Below are 17540 nucleotides of genomic sequence, written 5' to 3'. Positions count from 1 at the left end.
GCCACGATAGAACCATATTGAATATTTTAGATTATATGCATAGTAATCATACACACATTTCTGCATTCTTATTGCATTATTTTTCCGAAATTGTATTATAGATCTGAGATAAAAAATCTCGCAAATATCAACTTGATAGACCGCTTAATTATTACCCATCTTTGTACCCAATTTGGGTACTAATAGTCTTATCAATGTTTCCGATGTTTCCAGGATTTTTGATCCGTAATACAATTTCATAAATAATGCAATAAGAATACAGGAATGTGTGCACGATTATTATGCAGATAATCTAAAATATTATTGTCAATTGGTAACATTATTGGTAGTAATATATATAGCAGACGTAAAAATCATGGAGCACCTCGGAGTATTTTTGAAGTGTGCTGAAGTGATATATGAAGTGCTTATTTTATGCAAATATCTTTTTATTTGGAAATGGCACGCAAGAATTCTCAGCGTGTCATTTCTCGCTTCTGACGTCAATTAATCTTACGTGATAGCGGAAAGAGCCCAAGAGCCTTAATATAGTTTGCCTTAATATTTTGCTAACCAACTATTTTAAGGAAGCAAAATGACCATCTGTCAAAAGAGTCAAATTACAAAAAAGAAAAAAGAAGATAAAACTGTTCGAAAATAAATTATAAATAAATGTGGATGTCTCGTTTTTATTAGGCATTAACTTCTTTTACAATCTAGTTCGCTAGATAATTTTTAAAAAGTAAATTGCTACATATATAATATATGTATATATATATAAAAGGGTTAACAAAACTATTAAAATTATCATTCAAGTGTATAGATGGACACATGCGGATATCTTTCCTTCCATTCGTTAACCAAACAATCGTCAATGTTACAGGATAAGAGATGAAACTCTTGCAGTTTTGAACATTGTTCCAAAATAGTAAAACACTTATCAGGTGTAACAAGTTTCACCCAATAAAGTTTTAACTGTTTTAAGTTTTTGCACTGCGTTAATAATTTCAAATTGTGATCAGTAAGGACAATGTACTGTAAAGCAACTAATTCCAGGAGTTGCCAGGAAGGAAGTAATCTGTGCAAGCAATCATCAGTGATTGGAGATTGGAATCTGTAACAAAAATCATATAATTATTATAGTATTGCAATTACATCAAAAAGTGTGCAAATTAGAAATTTCCTCGTTATTACAGATTACTCCTATTCAGAGCAATTTAACATTTTATTTCGCTCATAAAACTTTTTCTTATGAGGAAGCTTGTATTTTGCTTGATGCATAATTATTATTAGTATTTATTAGTTTAGCTCCCTCATAGAGAAAGCTTTATGAACTAAATAAAATAGGAGCAATGGTAGCGATCGATCTGTAATAATGAGGAAGCGAGTTCCTAATTTGCACACTTTTTTTCAAATTTTAAGTTAATTTTTTTATGAATTGATAGAAGATCAGCTTAGCACAAGTGGGGTTTACAATCGACGCAATGTCAAATTGAAGTTGACTTTGGAGTTCAGGCTATACAGTTTATATATGGACTCCGCATATGACTTTTGATCGCGTATAAAGCTAGGTATAATCAACCAAATCTTAAAGAATTATATATGAAATAGGGGTAGAAAGGGCTGAAAAATATAATGGAATTATAAATAGCCCAATATCTCAAAATTTGCGGAAGTTAGAGCTACCACGGACATTTCTCAAAACATTCAAAATTTTTATAAAGTTAAAGAACTCCTTTTTACAAGAAACATAACTTTCTCCATGAAGAAGCACAAAAATAATTAATGTAACTTTTTCAAGATCCTCGAAATGCAAGAGAAGCAAATACAAATTTCAATAAAAAATATAGTAAACATGTATTTAAAAAAAATTAAGAAGCACACACTTACTTGGGAAAATACACTTTTCGTACATTCTTACAGTCAGCGAGAACGTCAATATCCTGCGATGTAAAACTAATACTGTCCTCTAAACGTATTACTTCCAAGTTAGGACACAATTTTATAAAATGTGTTGCGGTTTTACGTTTTATAAAAAAACAGACTAAACGTTCAAAATTGACGTCACGCATCCGTTGATTTTTTTGCAGTATTTTGGAAAGGCATTCAACTTTTATATGTGTATTACAAAGGTTTAAATGTTCCAAACCATTTAATTTCTCGAGATACGAAAATCCTTCGTCGCCTATGCCATGACAATATTCTAGATTCAATTCTAAAAAGAGATATGTGTTGAGCATATACAATTTACCAATAATCTCAACAATCACATGTTTTATATACTTTATACGTATATACATACCTTTCAAATTTACACATATCTCTGAAATTTTAAGTAGGGCAAGATTATTGATAGAACGGCAGTATCCTAATCTTAAGTGCGTTAACCGCCCGCCACAATTATCAAGAAAGTTGTTAAAATTCTCAACACTAAATATGCTTTTTGTAAGATCTAACTGCTGCAAATATTTACATCTAGGTGTAAAGTAACAAAATATCTTGGTCATATCGCGTCTTGCCATATCTAGGTAAAAACGGTTCTTTTTGGAAGGTGAACAGTGTATATTCAAACGTGTATAGAGTCGAGGGTCTCGTATCAAATCATTGAAGTGTCTATTTACATAATTCAAGCTGTGTAACAACGTCATCAGATCCAAGTTTTTTAATATTATTAGTAGTATTTCATCCTGCAAAGATAAAATATAAAACTTTAATACACGATATGATATTGCAATAAATACTATAAAAAATAGGCTTCTTAGAATACTTTACAGGAAGGTCAGATATATTGCGACGTGATAGCTCCTTGGATTCATCCGAAGAGAGTATTATACGTTTTGCACAATTCGAATGACGAATTACCTCCAGAGATACATTTTTGTGCATCAAATTCTCTCTCAAAATACTCCCCTTAGAAACCCTTCTTATGTAGCTGCAAATAACATCGGAACAAATTCATTTTTATTATTAACAGAATGAAGAGATTTTAATATTACTTAATGTTGATAATAATACCTTCCATCCTTACAATATTCCATTATAATGCAATATTCAGAAAAATGTCGTTGCAGATAATCTATATCCAAGTGTGCATTTTTGAAATCTGCTGTTAAATTATGAATATCCTCATGGTGTGGAAAGTACATGCAGTTAATTTCCTTTAACAGATTAGTTAAACTCTTCTCATAATTTCTAGGACGAACCAACTCTGATGTACCGATAAGCATCACAGCATCTACCTTTGTGTAAGGAGGTATTTCACCGAAAGCTGTACCTCTGCCGTTTTTAAAAATAGTCTTAGCATTTTCGTTTTAAAGTCACGCGGGTGTGATAAGGGTGGAGAAAATAATCTTGATGTCAGGGGTACAATCTCAGACTTATAATCAGTTTCCCACAATTTAAACCACTCATTATTAGAATCATCTTGAGCCGAAATTTGAATTACGTCTCCAGGATTGTTTCGTAACATTTCGTATATAGAAACTCTGATTGGATATACAGCTTCATGAAACTCGATATCTTCAAAAAAGAAAATATAATTATACTCTTTTCTCAACAAAAGCGTATCTTCTTTAACAATATCTTACTTGTGAATTCAGGTATCACATACCAATATAATTATGCCATGGCGGACATAGTATACTATAATACATTGTCATGGATTCTTCGTATTGCCACGGAGTTATTGAAATGTCGATATCATTATTCCATCGATTCAATTTCTGTTTTGAAAAGTTAAAATGTATCAAATAGTAGAAAAAATCTTGTAGCATATAAAATTTAGATTCCGATTACTTTGTACAGGACAATATAACGGATAATACACATACTATGAAATATGTTTCTCCATTGAAACACGAAGAATAAAATAGGGTATTTATTTAGTTTAAAGGAGCAACCTTCTACGACCTTGACCTTGACATATATATTATAGAGAGCACTCTCCTGAATAACCTTTCAAAGGTTTTAGAGCCGTCGTTCGTTATTTATTAAAACGTTATTAACAAAAAAGTTTGAGAAATATAATAGTGCTAATTAAGGAAAGTCAATTTGCTGATATGTGTTTACAGACAGTATACATGTGGGCGGAAGAAGGATTCAGCTTCTTCCTTCTTATGTATAAGGTCTATATATATACACCTCGTTATACTATACATGCTTATTACGTACTAGAGTTCTATCTATACGGTGTTAAAGAAATCTATATTCTATTTTAATATATCTTTTGTTAATAACTTTTTAATCAATAGCGACGGCTAAATCTTTGGAATATTATTCAGAAGAGTGATCTTGGCTACATATGTCAAAGTTAAAGTCACGGAGAGAAATTCATCTATTTAAATATTTCTATTTAAATAATTACCTGAAATAGTTCTTCATAGTTTGAAAATTTGGGTGGTCCAATTATGTCAGGGGCAGTATAAAATACACTTTGATTAGAGTGGATCTTAACGTGTCTTTTCTTCACAAATTGATAGATGAAGTCAACTCTAATATCCTCTTCTCCCACGGATTTTCTGCCGATATAAGGATATCGACCACAACTCTCACTATGTAAAGATTGGTAATTGGATGCCATATTTTCTCTCTGAAAGAAGACCAAAAATATGGAGAATAATAAACCTTGCTTTTGTAGCATATGCTAAAATGCATTAATTATAATATCATATATTTGTAATTATAGCAAACAGATCATATAATCTAAATTCATCTTCCTTCTATTCACATTGCTAATACTGACACTATTGTCTGCATGTGTATTACGTAATGTAAACTATAGATTTTTACTTAACTAAAGATTTTAATTAACAATACATTGCAAATCTTGTTCTACAGAGAATAGTATACATCCATATAGCATCTATTTTTAAAAACATTAATTTTCACTGAAACTATAATTTCTTTACTTTTCTATTAACAAATTGTACTATTATTATAGAATATTACGAATAAATTGTTAACAAATAATTATTTTATATATTTTAATTTTGATCTCAATATTCTGCATTGTTACATATTTTTTTTATGAAATAGATATATGTATTTATTTCTTTTGTAACGATGCACCCTTGTCAACGCATCGTCTCCCGGCTAACATCCGCCGGATGCCGCCCGACCATCCGTCGGGCGAGGATAGGGCGCGGTGCGCCCACCTTTTTTAATTCGCTCAAAATTATCGTGTGCGCGAGCGTTTGCGGCCGACGGGAGCCGATCTCCGCTCTCCGCCGAGTGCGAGCGCGCGTAATTCATCTGCACTGCTCCGACCGCCGCGTGGCTCGCACGAGGATCGGCCTCTTCACCGAATCTATCGACCCCTTTATAAAAATCGGCGCCGCGGCGAAAGAAGACACTTCGACTCGAGACCAGCAACCGATCCGCTGCTCCCGAAAAGAAGAGACTTAACCAGAACCTCCTAGGGCGACACGCAAAACAGAAACCAGTAATATGTGCCTCGTCCAAGAAGTCTTGGTCGTCACCCGAACTCCCGTAGTTTGACTTCCCGGGTCGATTAAACGAGGTGAGCGCATGGCAAACGCACGTGGCGGGAAGTAAGGCGAGGAGCGAATTGAGAGACAGGACGTGGAAAAGCTGCAAGGGAGGCACCCGGGAGAGCAAGGGAAGGATTGGAAGAGAGGGAGAAAAGAAGTAGGTGAAGGCAAAGGGTGAATATATATATATATATAAAAGTAAGTAAGGGAAAAGGAGGAGAGAGGCAGGATATGGGTTTAAGATTTTCCGAAATGTATTTTTTATCTTATTCAATGTATCTTTTATCTCATTTTCCGATACACGTTATAACATGTTCAACAAAGAAAAAAAATTGCAAAATTAAATTGCTTACGTTCGCTACACTTACGCTATCTAGAATACTCTAAGACCGCACTCGACTGTACGTCCGCACTCTTCAACAGCTAGGCGAGAAAAGACCTCGACTATCCTCGATCTATCCGATCTATCCCGACCTTTCCTTCCACCATACGCAGCGAGCGCCTGGGCGGTCACGCAGGTCACTCCACGCACATCTGCCATCTTCTTTCTCTTTCTATCATGTAGCTCTCTCTCTCTCTCTCTCTCTCTCTCTCTCTCTCTCTCTCTCTCTCTCTCTCTCTTCCGCTCAACGGAAACTTTGGGTCCGTTCAGGTGCAATTTCATGAACGCTAGAAACCAGCGGCAGCGTCAAGAAAATGTGGGGGAAAATGTTCCGTTGAATTTTGTGGTACGCTAAAAAGCTGAGACGGTCTAAACTTTTTTCTCCGCTACATTTTCTTGACGCTGCCGCTGGTTTCTATTTATTTCATGGACGCTAGAAACCAGCGGCAGAGTATGCAAATTTGACAGATGAGATGTCTTGGCAAGGAAAACATGCTGTAGAACATATTAGCTGAACAAAATTGGACTTTTATACATTCTACATTTATGTTGAAAAATATCACTGTTTAGCCAGTATACCTTGTTGTTGTTGTTAGACAATAGGAAAGGATATAAACCGCATTAGCGGTTTGCGCAGTTGTTAGAATAGTGCAGGAGAGTTTGCTCTTATTGTTTCATATTCAATTTGAATTTTACATCTGAAAGTATCGTATTGTGCATGTATTCAATTTTTACATCGATAAATTTTGGATAGATAATGTTTCTCTAAAAATATCTTATAATTCTTATATTTACTCAAAGTTATAATTATAATATAATAAAGTAATTGTTGTAACTAGATGTAATCTTAAGGGCCCTGTATACCCATGTCAGCCATCTTAAATTGAGAGATGAAATATGGACAATTCTTACGGAAGATCTCAAATAAGAAGGATGGAGTCACCGTACGATTGAATATAAGCGCTCAAATAAAAGATGAAAGCATATTGTATATATGCTTACCTGCTCATTAAAATTTGCTGGTCCTAATATAGAAGGTGTAGTAACAGTGCAATGAAAAATTGACTGCTGATGCCGTCGACGTAGCACTGTTCTGGAAAATGGTTTATGGCACTTTATTGGATTATTATTTGAGGCAATGGACAGCACATTGACATAATCAACAAACTGAAGCTCAATAATGCACAATTTTTAGTACGATTAATGAGTTATTTTACCAATGAGATCTTCCGCAAGACAATTGTCCACTGTTTCCCGCCGCGACCACTCGAGAGAGTCGAGAGTCGACTGGTGGGGAACACGCACACAAGAGAAAGAACGTATCTGAGGGCACAGGTACGTGCTTTCTCTTGTGTGCGTTTCCCCCACCAGCCGACTCTCGAGTGACTCGCGGCCACATCGCGGCGCTCTATATCAAGCTACGAAGCTTCCTCCAGTAGGTGTCGTGCCACTCGACCGCTGTATTTTTCGTGACATCCAGGGGCCTTAATAAAAAATAATAAATTTAACGATATATTGTATGACACCATAATTTTTTTTTTTTACATAGGGCTTTAGCTCAGGAGAAGTGCGAGGATAAAGCGAATATTTTCTCTGTTGCTACTAGTAAAGCTAGGCCTCGTGCGCGTTCCCCTATTTCGTCTAAACCCGAATTGATCTTCCCGTAATATTTCTTCCGCCCTTTTCTCAATCTTATACCTACTTTACACGATTCTATTTAAAATGTTTGACGCGTAGGAAATTAAATTAATCGTTTTAAAAAGTTTTGCACACTTGAAATAAAAGATTTACTTACTGTTTAAAATAAAAAGTTGCAATTTTCTACAATTTTTTTTAGTTTATTATAAATTTTTATTTTACCGATTTAAATTACAAATCTAATTTATGAGACACATTAAATATATATATAGATAGATAAAAAATGGTTTACCAATAAGAATTATCGATACCAATTTCGTTTATTTTTAAATAAATTTAATTAATTATACAAAACATTACTGATGCGTGTGTGTGTGTGTGTGTGTGTGTGTGTGTGTGTGTGTGTGTGTGTGTGTGTGTGTGTGTGTGTGTGTGTTACATGTGTTTACAGATATTCATATATATGTATAAATTTTGATCTGTGCGAATCACAAACCGATAAATCTCTTTATGCATTCCGTATTTATCACACATTTTTATATCTTTCAATTATTATCTTACTGTCAACTTTTATGTCTCGTTAATGTGTTTGTCAAAAAGAATTCCCTTTCTTACGTCAGAAATATTAACATAGTATAATTCCGCTTTCTTAATTAAAAAGCAAATTGTAATAATTTTTATTAATTAATATTAATTAACATTATTTAATATATATATTAATAATTGTTAATTTATATTATTTATAATATTATATCTTTTTATAAAAATATAATTTATAAATAATTTATAAATTAATTATGTAAAATTATTTTATATTCTTTATATATTCTTTATTTATTCATTATATATTCTTTATATACCAGAATAAATAAACAAGTGACAAACAGTTGACAAAATAATAAAATAGTTTTATTAATATTTCAATTTATATTTATAGTTTAGTTATGCTTTGTTAGGAAGATACACAAAATTATTAAAATTTGCTTATTACACATCCGAAATATGTAAGGAAAAACCTGGAAATACATATACATATATACACATTTTACCGAAAAAATTTATAACATAAACTAACGTTACATAAATTTTACACAAAATAAACGGGAAATTTTGTGTAAAGAGTCAATACATGTTGAATTCGTATAGGTAATAAATGTTCTCGCAGTATTATATATTTTTGTGCTGTGACACTTATACAAGGTGAATAATTACTCGTCATTGGGATCTGTTATGTCTCTCTTTCGTTTATCTGAGTTGAAATTGCTCATTGACAAATTTCTAACGGAATTAAAGTAGTCGTTATTATGTACTCATATGTAGAATAACTAACCCTCCAGTAGGCGCGTGGGATGTATTTTGCACTCCAGATTTATTTTCTTCTAATGAGTGTTCTGAATTCATTTCAATACAGATCCAATTACTATGGAAAAAAATATTGAAATTAAAATATCAATCTACTAATATACTTTAAGATGTGTGCAACAATAAACAACATCAAACAGAAAACAAAAAAGTATTAATTGGTTTAATATTTACAGCATAAATGTTGTGGGATGTAATTTACACCCCACATGGTATTTTACATTTCAAATTTTCATATTTACTAAAAAATTAAACAAGAATGAATTAGTCGGTGTTTAAAAAGTTACCGTTATATGAATATCATAAAATTATAAAAACAAAATATTATTTGAAAATTTAAATAGACCGAATTTTATTAATGCATAATCGTATTTTTGTATTATAGTAATTATTGTTTAAGGTTTTCATGTATCTAGTGAATTTCTTAAATTTATTGTTATTGTGGGGAGAAGAAATCTAACGCTGTGTAGAACAATGTACATAATGTAAAAACCAAAGCCAATAATTACCCATCTATAGCCCTTCCTTGTCATTTTGTTTGTTCAGATGGTGCCTACGGTTCCTCGTATGAAGTAACGTCCAACTCTGTGTCTGACCTAAATAGATCGTTCCAATTTGTAAGTGAGATTATTGATTCTAAAGTACTCGAAACATTCCTGATGTAAATTTATATATCACATGATTAAAAATAAACATAGGCGACAGATATATTAATAAAGATGGCATTTAATAGTTATAGTCATCATGTACCTACATTACTAAACTATTGAAAATATTGTTTTTGTGATGTGATTAAAAAATAGAGAAATTAGAGAAATTATTTAAAATATTGCAGTTATAAATTATTCTTACGACAAGTCAGTATATATAGTGTATAAAATAAGCAAAGCGAATAACTACTCATCATGTGCGCCTGTTTCTTCTGTAGCTTGTACAAATGATTGAACAGGCAAATCAGGTGGACTTTGACTTTGGCGTTCTGCATTCGTAATGTAACCCGTGGAACTAGAAGTGCATGGCCTATATTAAAACGTATTTAAAATATTACAAAATTGTACGCATTATTTGATGCTATTTTGTACTTATTAATGTGATCCGTAATGGAACGAAGTTATGAGACTTATGAGAGTGAGGGAGGGAAGAAGAAAAATTGAGAAAAAGATAGATGATTAAAAATGTTTTATATCTCGATTTTCTGTAATACTAATGTCAAACAATTAATGTTTGACATTAAACTAATGTTGTGATTTTTGTACGTATACAGAGTGTCCCATTTTAATCTGTCATCCCTTTTATCAAGGTTAAGCCGAATTAGAAATATATTCAGACAGAAGTTATTTTGATGTTAATCGGGTCTGATCGTGACCTTTATTTTACCTTAGGTCAAAGGCAGAATATTATTTCAAGGTAAACTTAATTTTTTAAAATAAAAACTTCCATTTTTTCTGCATATTCTTGTAGCTGATGTCGCACGCTTTCTAAATATTATAATACATTTTTCTTCGCGAAGACTATTCTGAAGTATATTAAATTTTGATATAAATCTTTTTAAGAATGTTTTGGAGGTATCGATTTAACCAAAAGTCATGGAAATATTAAAAACACCGATATTAACTCTCCAGAGATCCAAAGACAAAAAAATGTATATAAATATAAATAGTTACGGCAAGTCTAATAGAATGTAAAAGACATAGATTCAGTAACTGTAAATAACTTACTACTTTTTTTTTTTAAAAAGAATTAGCAAAAAAATTTTTAAGAGTAAATTTGCTCTGAATTCGACTTAATAAAGTGAAATCTGTGAAAAATTATAGAATTCCGTACTGTACGCGCCGAAAGTCCGATCACGAGCAATTTTACTGTCTTTTTTTATGATTTCTCTAAAACTATGTTGTAAATTATTTCAAATTTTGTTGCCATATTTTTGTTTGTAAATTGATGATCTACTTATGTGTAAAATATCACTATATATTAATAGCATTTTTTAACGTTTTCTTTACACTTTTCTATGTAACGTTACAAGCGTTATTTTATACGTAAAATAATGATAGAAATCGAATAATATAATATCTACTTACTCATTTTGATTATTGGAGATCTGGATTATCGGACTCTGCATTATTGTGTTCTGGTTTCTTCTTATAGAACATCCTCTTTTTTTATGGTTGTGTAAAGTCCCATAGTCATATAAATAAGAATATACTTTTCCGCATATCCTACATGTTGCCCTACATTCATTTGAACCCGTATAATATTGTTGTAGCTCTTCAGATAGTTCACTATGCCATTTATCGGGATATTCTCCATGTTTATTACCTAAGTGTGTTCTTAATTTTTTTTTGAAGTTACATTCTAGACTTGCCTCAATTTTTTCACCACATTCCATGCATGTTGCCGAACAAATAAAGGGTCCTAATCGATGGAAATAATTTTTCCATAATTGCCACTCGCTGTCTCCTGGCAATTCCATTATACCTTGCTGTATGTAACTAACTTAGTTACAGAATGTCTGATACTAACGTTGTACAGAAATCCATTCAATTGTCGATGGCAAAATTTCTCACAAAGGTCAAAAAGTGGGATATGGTTTATTTATCGGGTTGTATGTCAATACACGAGACGAGTTAGGCTGAAGTCACATGTTTACTATTTATATAAATCGCGTGTCACTCTTTCCTATCCCTATATATTTCATCCTAATATATATATTTGTAAGTATTTCGAACATCTTTTTCCATTTTACGTTTGTCGAAAGCTGTTTCTAAATTCACAAATCCTATATAGGCGGTCTTTTTTCATTATTTTCTCTGTTGCTAGTCGTAAAGCAAGACTTCGCGCGTTCCCCTATTTCATCTAAATTCGAATTAATCTTCCTTTAATATTTCTTTCACCCTTTTTTCAATACTACTTTGCACGATTTTATTTAAAATTTTTAACGTGTAGGAAGTTAAACTAATCGTTTTAAGAGGTTTTGTATACTTCAAATAAAGATTTGCTGTTTAAAATAAAAAGTTACAATCTTCTATAATTTAGTTTTCAGTTTATCATAAATTTTCATTTTACTGATTTAGTTTATAAATCTAATTTATGATTATGAGACACATCGAATATATGTAAATAAATAAAAAATGAATTGCCAGTAAAAATTACCGATATAAGGATACCAATTTCGTTTATTTTTAAATAAATTTAATTCTCTATACAAAACATTATATATATATATGTGTGTGTGTGTGTGTGTGTGTGTGTGTGTGTGTGTGTGTGTGTGTGTGTGTGTGTGTGTGTGTGTGTGTGTGTGTGTGTTACATGCGTTTACAGATATTCATCTATATATATATTAAAATTTATATATATATATATATATATATATATATGTAGGTCCGGAAGTATGTTCCGGGACTTTTATTTTTTTACATCGGTATATTCCAGGACATTTGGCAGTTTCCAGGACTGTCCTGGAAAAAATTCATGTCCTACGGCACGTTTCGGGACAATTTTTTGAATCTGATTACATATATATGCGTTATATTCCAGGACTGTACATTTCAAAAAACGTAAACAGTCCCGGAACATACCTCTAGACCTACATATATATGTATAAATATGTATAAATTTTATATGTATATATATGTATTTTATATGTATATATATGTATATATATGTATTTATATGTATATATATGTATAAATTTTAATCTGTGCGAATCACAAACCGATAAATCTCTTTAAGCATTCCGTATTTATCACACATTTTTATATTTTTCAATTATTATCTTATTGTCAACTTTTATGTCTCGTTAATGTGTTTGTCAAAGAGAATTCTCTTTCTTACGTCAGAAATATTAACATAGTTTAATTCCGCTTTTGTAATTAAAAAGCAAATTGTAATAATTTTTATTAATTAATAATAATATGTTTATTAATATTTATTAATTAATATTAATTAATATATATTAATAATTTTTAATTTATATTATTTAAAATATTACATTTTTTTATAAAAAAATAATTTATAAATAATTTATAAATTAATTTTATAAAATTATTTTATATTTTTTATATATTTTTTATATATTCTTTATATACAAGAATAAATAAACAGTTGACAAAATAATAGAATAGAGTTTTCTAATATTTCAATTTATTTTTATAGTTAGTTATGCTTTGTTAGGAAGATACACAGAATTAATAAAATTCGCTTAATACACATTCGAACTATGTAAAGAAAAAGCGGGAAGTGCATATATATATATATATATATATATATATATATATATATATATATATACACATTTTACCGAAAAAATTTATAATATAAATTAATGTTACATAAATTTTACACAAAATAAACGGGAAATTTTGTGTAAAAAATCAATACATGTTGAATTCGTATAGGGAATAATTCTTCTCGTAGTAGGATATATTTTTGTGTTGTGACACTTATACAAAGTGAATAATTACTTGTCATTGGGATCTGTTACGTCTCTCTTTTGTTTATCTGAGTTGAGATTGCTCGTTGACAAATTTCTAACGGAATTAGAGTGGTCGTCATTATGTAGTCGTTTGTTGAATAATTAACCCTCCAGTAGGCGCATGAGATGTATTTTGTACTCCAGGTTTCTTTTCTTCTAATGAGTGTTCTAAATTCATTTCAATAAAGATCCAATTACTATGGAAAAAAATATTGAAATAAAATATCAATCTATTAATAAACTTTAAGATGTGTGCAACAATAAACAACATCAAACAGAAAACAAGAAAGTATTAATTTGTTCAATATTTACAGCATAAACAATGTGAGATGTAATTTACACTCCACACGGTATTTTACATTTCAAATTTTCATATTTACCAAAGAATTCAACAGGAATGATATAGTCGGTGTTTAAAAAGTTACCGTTATATGAATATCATAAAATTATAAAAACAAAATATTATTCGAAAATTTAAATAAACATCGAATTTTATTAATGCATAATCGTATTTTTGTATTATAGTAATTATTGTTTAAGGTTTTCATGTGTGTATCAAGTGAATTTTTTAAATTTATTGTTATTGTGGAGAGAAGAAACCTAACGTTGTGTAGAACAATAATATGCATAATGTAAAAACCAAAGCGAATAATTACCCATCTATAGCTCTTCTTTGTCATTTTGTTTGTTCAAATGATGCCTACGGTTCCTCGTATGAAGTAACGTCCAACTCTGTGTCTGACCTAAATAGATCATTCCAATTTGTAAGTGAGATCATTGATTCTAAAGTACTCAAAACATTCTTGTAAATTTATATATCACATGATTAAAAATAAAACATAGGCGATATTAATATAAAGATCGCATTTAAAAGTTATAGTCATATGTACCTACATTACTAAACTATTGAAAATATTGTTTATTTTTGTGAGGTGATTAAAAAATAGAGAAATTAGAGAAATTATTTAAAATATTGCAGTTATAAATTATCCTTACGACAAATCAGTATAATGGTGTATAAAATAAGCAAAGTGAATAACTTACTCATCAAGTGCGCCTGTTTCTTCTGTAGCTTGTACAAATGATTGAACAGGCAAATCAGGTGGACTTTGACTTTGGCGTTCTGCATTCGTAATGTAACCCGTGGAACTTGAAGTGCTTGGCCTGTATTAAAACGTATTTAAAATATTATAATTGTATGCATTATTTGATGCTATTTTGTACTTATTAATGTGATCCGTAATGGAGCGAAGTTATGAGACTTATGAGAGTGAGGGAGGGAAGAAGAAAAATTGAGAAAAAGATACAATTAATGTTTGACTAAACTAATGTTGTGATTTTTGTACGTATACAGAGTGTCCCATTTTAATCTGTCATCCCTTTTATCAAGGTTAAGCCGAATTAGAAATATATTCAGACAGAAGTTATTTGATGTTAATCGGTTCTGATCGTGACTTTTATTTTACCTTAGGTCAAAGGCAGAACATTATTTCAAGAGAAACTTAATTTTTTAAAATAAAGACCCATTTTTTCTCGCTTATTCTTGCAGCTGATGTCGGAACGCTTTCTAAACATTATAATAAATTTTTTTTTGTGAAGACTTTCCTGAAGTATATTAAATTTGTTATAAATATTTTTAAGAATGTTTGGAGGTACCGATCTAACCAAAAGTCATGGAAATATTAAAAACACCGATATTAACCCTTCAGATATCCAAAGACAAAAAAAATGTATATAAATATAAATAGTTACGGCAAGTCTAATAGAATGTAAAAGACATAGATTCAGTAACTGTAAATAACTTATTACTTTACTTTTTTCTTAAAAAAAATCAGCAAAAAAATTTTCAAGAGTAAATTTGCTCTGAATTTGACTTAATAAAGTGAAATGTGTGAAAAATTATAGAATTTCGTACCGTACGCGCCAAAAGTCCGATCACGAGCAATAATTTTACTGTTTTTTTTTTGCAATTTCTTTAAAACTATGTTGTAAATTATTTCAAATTTTGTTGCTATATTTTTGTTTGTAAATTGATGATCTACTTATGTGTAAAATATCACTATATATTAATAGCATTTTTTAACGTTTTCTTTACACTTTTCTATGTAACGTTACAAGCGTTATTTTATACGTAAAATAATGATAGAAATCGAATAATATAATATCTACTTACTCATTTTGATTATTGGAGATCTGGATTATCGGACTCTGCATTATTGTGTTCTGGTTTCTTCTTAAAGGACATATATTTTTATGTCGGTATAAAGTCCCATAGTTCGATAAATAACAAAGTACTGTCCCGCATTTTCTACATGTTGCCTTACATTCATTTGAACCCGTATAATATTGTTGTAGCTCTTCAGATAGTTCACTATGCCATTTATCGGGATATTTTCCATGTTTATTACCTAAGTGTGTTCTTAATTTTTGTTTGAAAGGACGTTCTTGATGAGCCTTAATTTTTTTACGACATTCCATGCATGTTGCCGAACAAATAAAGGGTTTAGGTCGATCGAAATAATTCCGGATCCATTGCCACCTATCTTCTGACAATTCCATTATTACCTTGCTGTATGTAACTAACCTACTTACAGAATGTCTGATACGACTGATACTAAACGTGTGGTTTACAGAAATCGCCTTAATTGTCGTGTGCAAAACTTCTTACAAAGGTCAAAGAGAGGGATATATATGGTTTATTTATCGGGTTGTATGTCAATACACGAGACGAGTTAGGCTGAAGTCACATGGCATGTATTTTCCGCGTAACCAATTAGAAACGTTTCGCATTTTCGGTTACGCATATGGAAGAGATTACTTTACAAAATTTCAAGAAAGACTGTGTCAATCTAAAAATCCTATGGGACTCAATAAACTTAAACAGTTAAATGAGAAACAATTAAATATGTTATTGTACAACCATTTATGAATAAAAGATATGAATAATTTTAAGAATTTTAAAAAGATATAATTATCAATATGTTTAGAATTAAAAAAAATTAGAATCTAATTACGATAAAAATAACAATAAAAACATATAAGAATCTTCCTGTATTTAAACGATTTTTATTTTAATATCGATTAAATTGACTTAAGAGGATTTGTTAGTTTGTTGCTAATAATTTCTATAATTCCCAATGCTTATCTAGAATTTTTGTATTTTGTATAGATATATTTTTTTATCCAAGATGGATGGTTCTTTTGTATTTAAAATTCTTCACGATGCCGGAAGCTACCTATATTTTCGATAAAGGTTTTCCAGTGTTCTAGTAAAAGATAAAAACCGCTTTCCTACTGTTGCGTACAACCGCGCGTCTATCTGAAAAAACTGCTCTCTCAAGCCGGTCGGTCACCCATCCGAGTATACCGCGCCTACTTTGCTTGACTTTGATGATCGAATGGACAAGTGACGATCCTCGACTGACTCTGACGCTTCCTTCTTACCTGTACTTATGGCACGCCGTTTTACTTTTTAATGGCATAATAAATATTCCATTCAATATAAAAGATCAAAAAATAATAGTCTTAAGAAAAATCACAATAAATTAAAATTATGTCAAGACATCATAAAAATTCGGAATTATTTTTACGTGTCGATATAATTTTAATTCAACCAATTTTTATGATGTCACGACATAATTTTAATTCATCGAATAAAAATTTGATATACATAATAAAAATTGCATGGCACACCGTTTTACTTTTCAATAGCATAAATAATAATCTATACAATATAAAAGTTTCAAAAAATAATTGTCTTGAGAAAAATAGCGATTCTTACTAATGAATTAAATTTATGTCGAACATAATAAAAATTGGATAAATTAAAATTATGTTGGGACATAATAAAAATTCGGAATTATTTTTATGTCCTAACATAATTTTAATTTTACGAATTAAAATTATGTCTGTACATCATAAAATATAGATGAATTAAAATTATGTCGAGACATCATAAAAATTGTATGGAACGCCGTTTTACTTTTTAATAGCGTAAATAATATTCTACATAATATAAAAGTTTCAAAAAATAATTGTCTTGAAAAAAATAGCTATTCTTACTAATGATTTTAAATTATGTCGAACATAAAAAATTGAATGAATTAAAATTATGTCCGGGACATAAAAATAATTCCGAATTTTTATTATGTTCCGACATCATAGTAATTCATCATAACTCATCGAGACATCATAAAAATTGAGATCATAAAATGAGATC

The 17540-nt window shown here is 30.4% G+C and overlaps 1 protein-coding gene and 3 long non-coding RNA genes across 5 annotated transcripts; all 4 read right to left on the bottom strand.

Moving 5' to 3' along the window:
* Positions 1-768: 768 nt before the first annotated feature.
* On the bottom strand, positions 769-3252 carry LOC139808764 (F-box/LRR-repeat protein 4-like). 2 transcript variants are annotated; one of them, XM_071771114.1, is made up of 5 exons: positions 2995-3252; positions 2752-2911; positions 2282-2666; positions 1870-2194; positions 769-1093 (listed from the first exon to the last, which is right to left on the bottom strand). In XM_071771114.1, the coding sequence occupies exons 1-5, from the start codon at positions 3204-3206 to the stop codon at positions 787-789; spliced, it is 1389 nt and encodes a 462-aa protein (XP_071627215.1). In that variant the 5' UTR covers positions 3207-3252; the 3' UTR covers positions 769-786. The 2 variants fall into 2 exon arrangements, with proteins under 2 accessions (XP_071627215.1, XP_071627214.1); XM_071771113.1 differs by having other exon boundaries at positions 1870-2666.
* A 20-nt stretch (positions 3253-3272) lies between these two features.
* On the bottom strand, positions 3273-7533 carry LOC139808763 (uncharacterized). The gene is made up of 3 exons (XR_011730938.1): positions 5837-7533; positions 4343-4567; positions 3273-3701 (listed from the first exon to the last, which is right to left on the bottom strand). It is a non-coding gene; the product is annotated as an uncharacterized lncRNA (long non-coding RNA).
* Positions 7534-9272: 1739 nt separating this feature from the next.
* On the bottom strand, positions 9273-11356 carry LOC139825169 (uncharacterized). Its single transcript, XR_011735490.1, has 3 exons — positions 10929-11356; positions 9751-9855; positions 9273-9446 (listed from the first exon to the last, which is right to left on the bottom strand). It is a non-coding gene; the product is annotated as an uncharacterized lncRNA (long non-coding RNA).
* A 1756-nt stretch (positions 11357-13112) lies between these two features.
* Positions 13113-14876, bottom strand: LOC139808859 (uncharacterized). Its single transcript, XR_011730964.1, has 3 exons — positions 14366-14876; positions 13978-14064; positions 13113-13518 (listed from the first exon to the last, which is right to left on the bottom strand). It is a non-coding gene; the product is annotated as an uncharacterized lncRNA (long non-coding RNA).
* Between the last annotated feature and the right edge of the window lie 2664 nt (positions 14877-17540).

Source organism: Temnothorax longispinosus, chromosome 2, assembly GCF_030848805.1.
Source record: "Temnothorax longispinosus isolate EJ_2023e chromosome 2, Tlon_JGU_v1, whole genome shotgun sequence".
In the NCBI taxonomy this organism is placed as follows: domain Eukaryota; kingdom Metazoa; phylum Arthropoda; class Insecta; order Hymenoptera; family Formicidae; genus Temnothorax; species Temnothorax longispinosus.
Note: the sequence above shows the minus strand (reverse complement) of the source record. Positions and strands in the feature narration are given on the sequence as shown.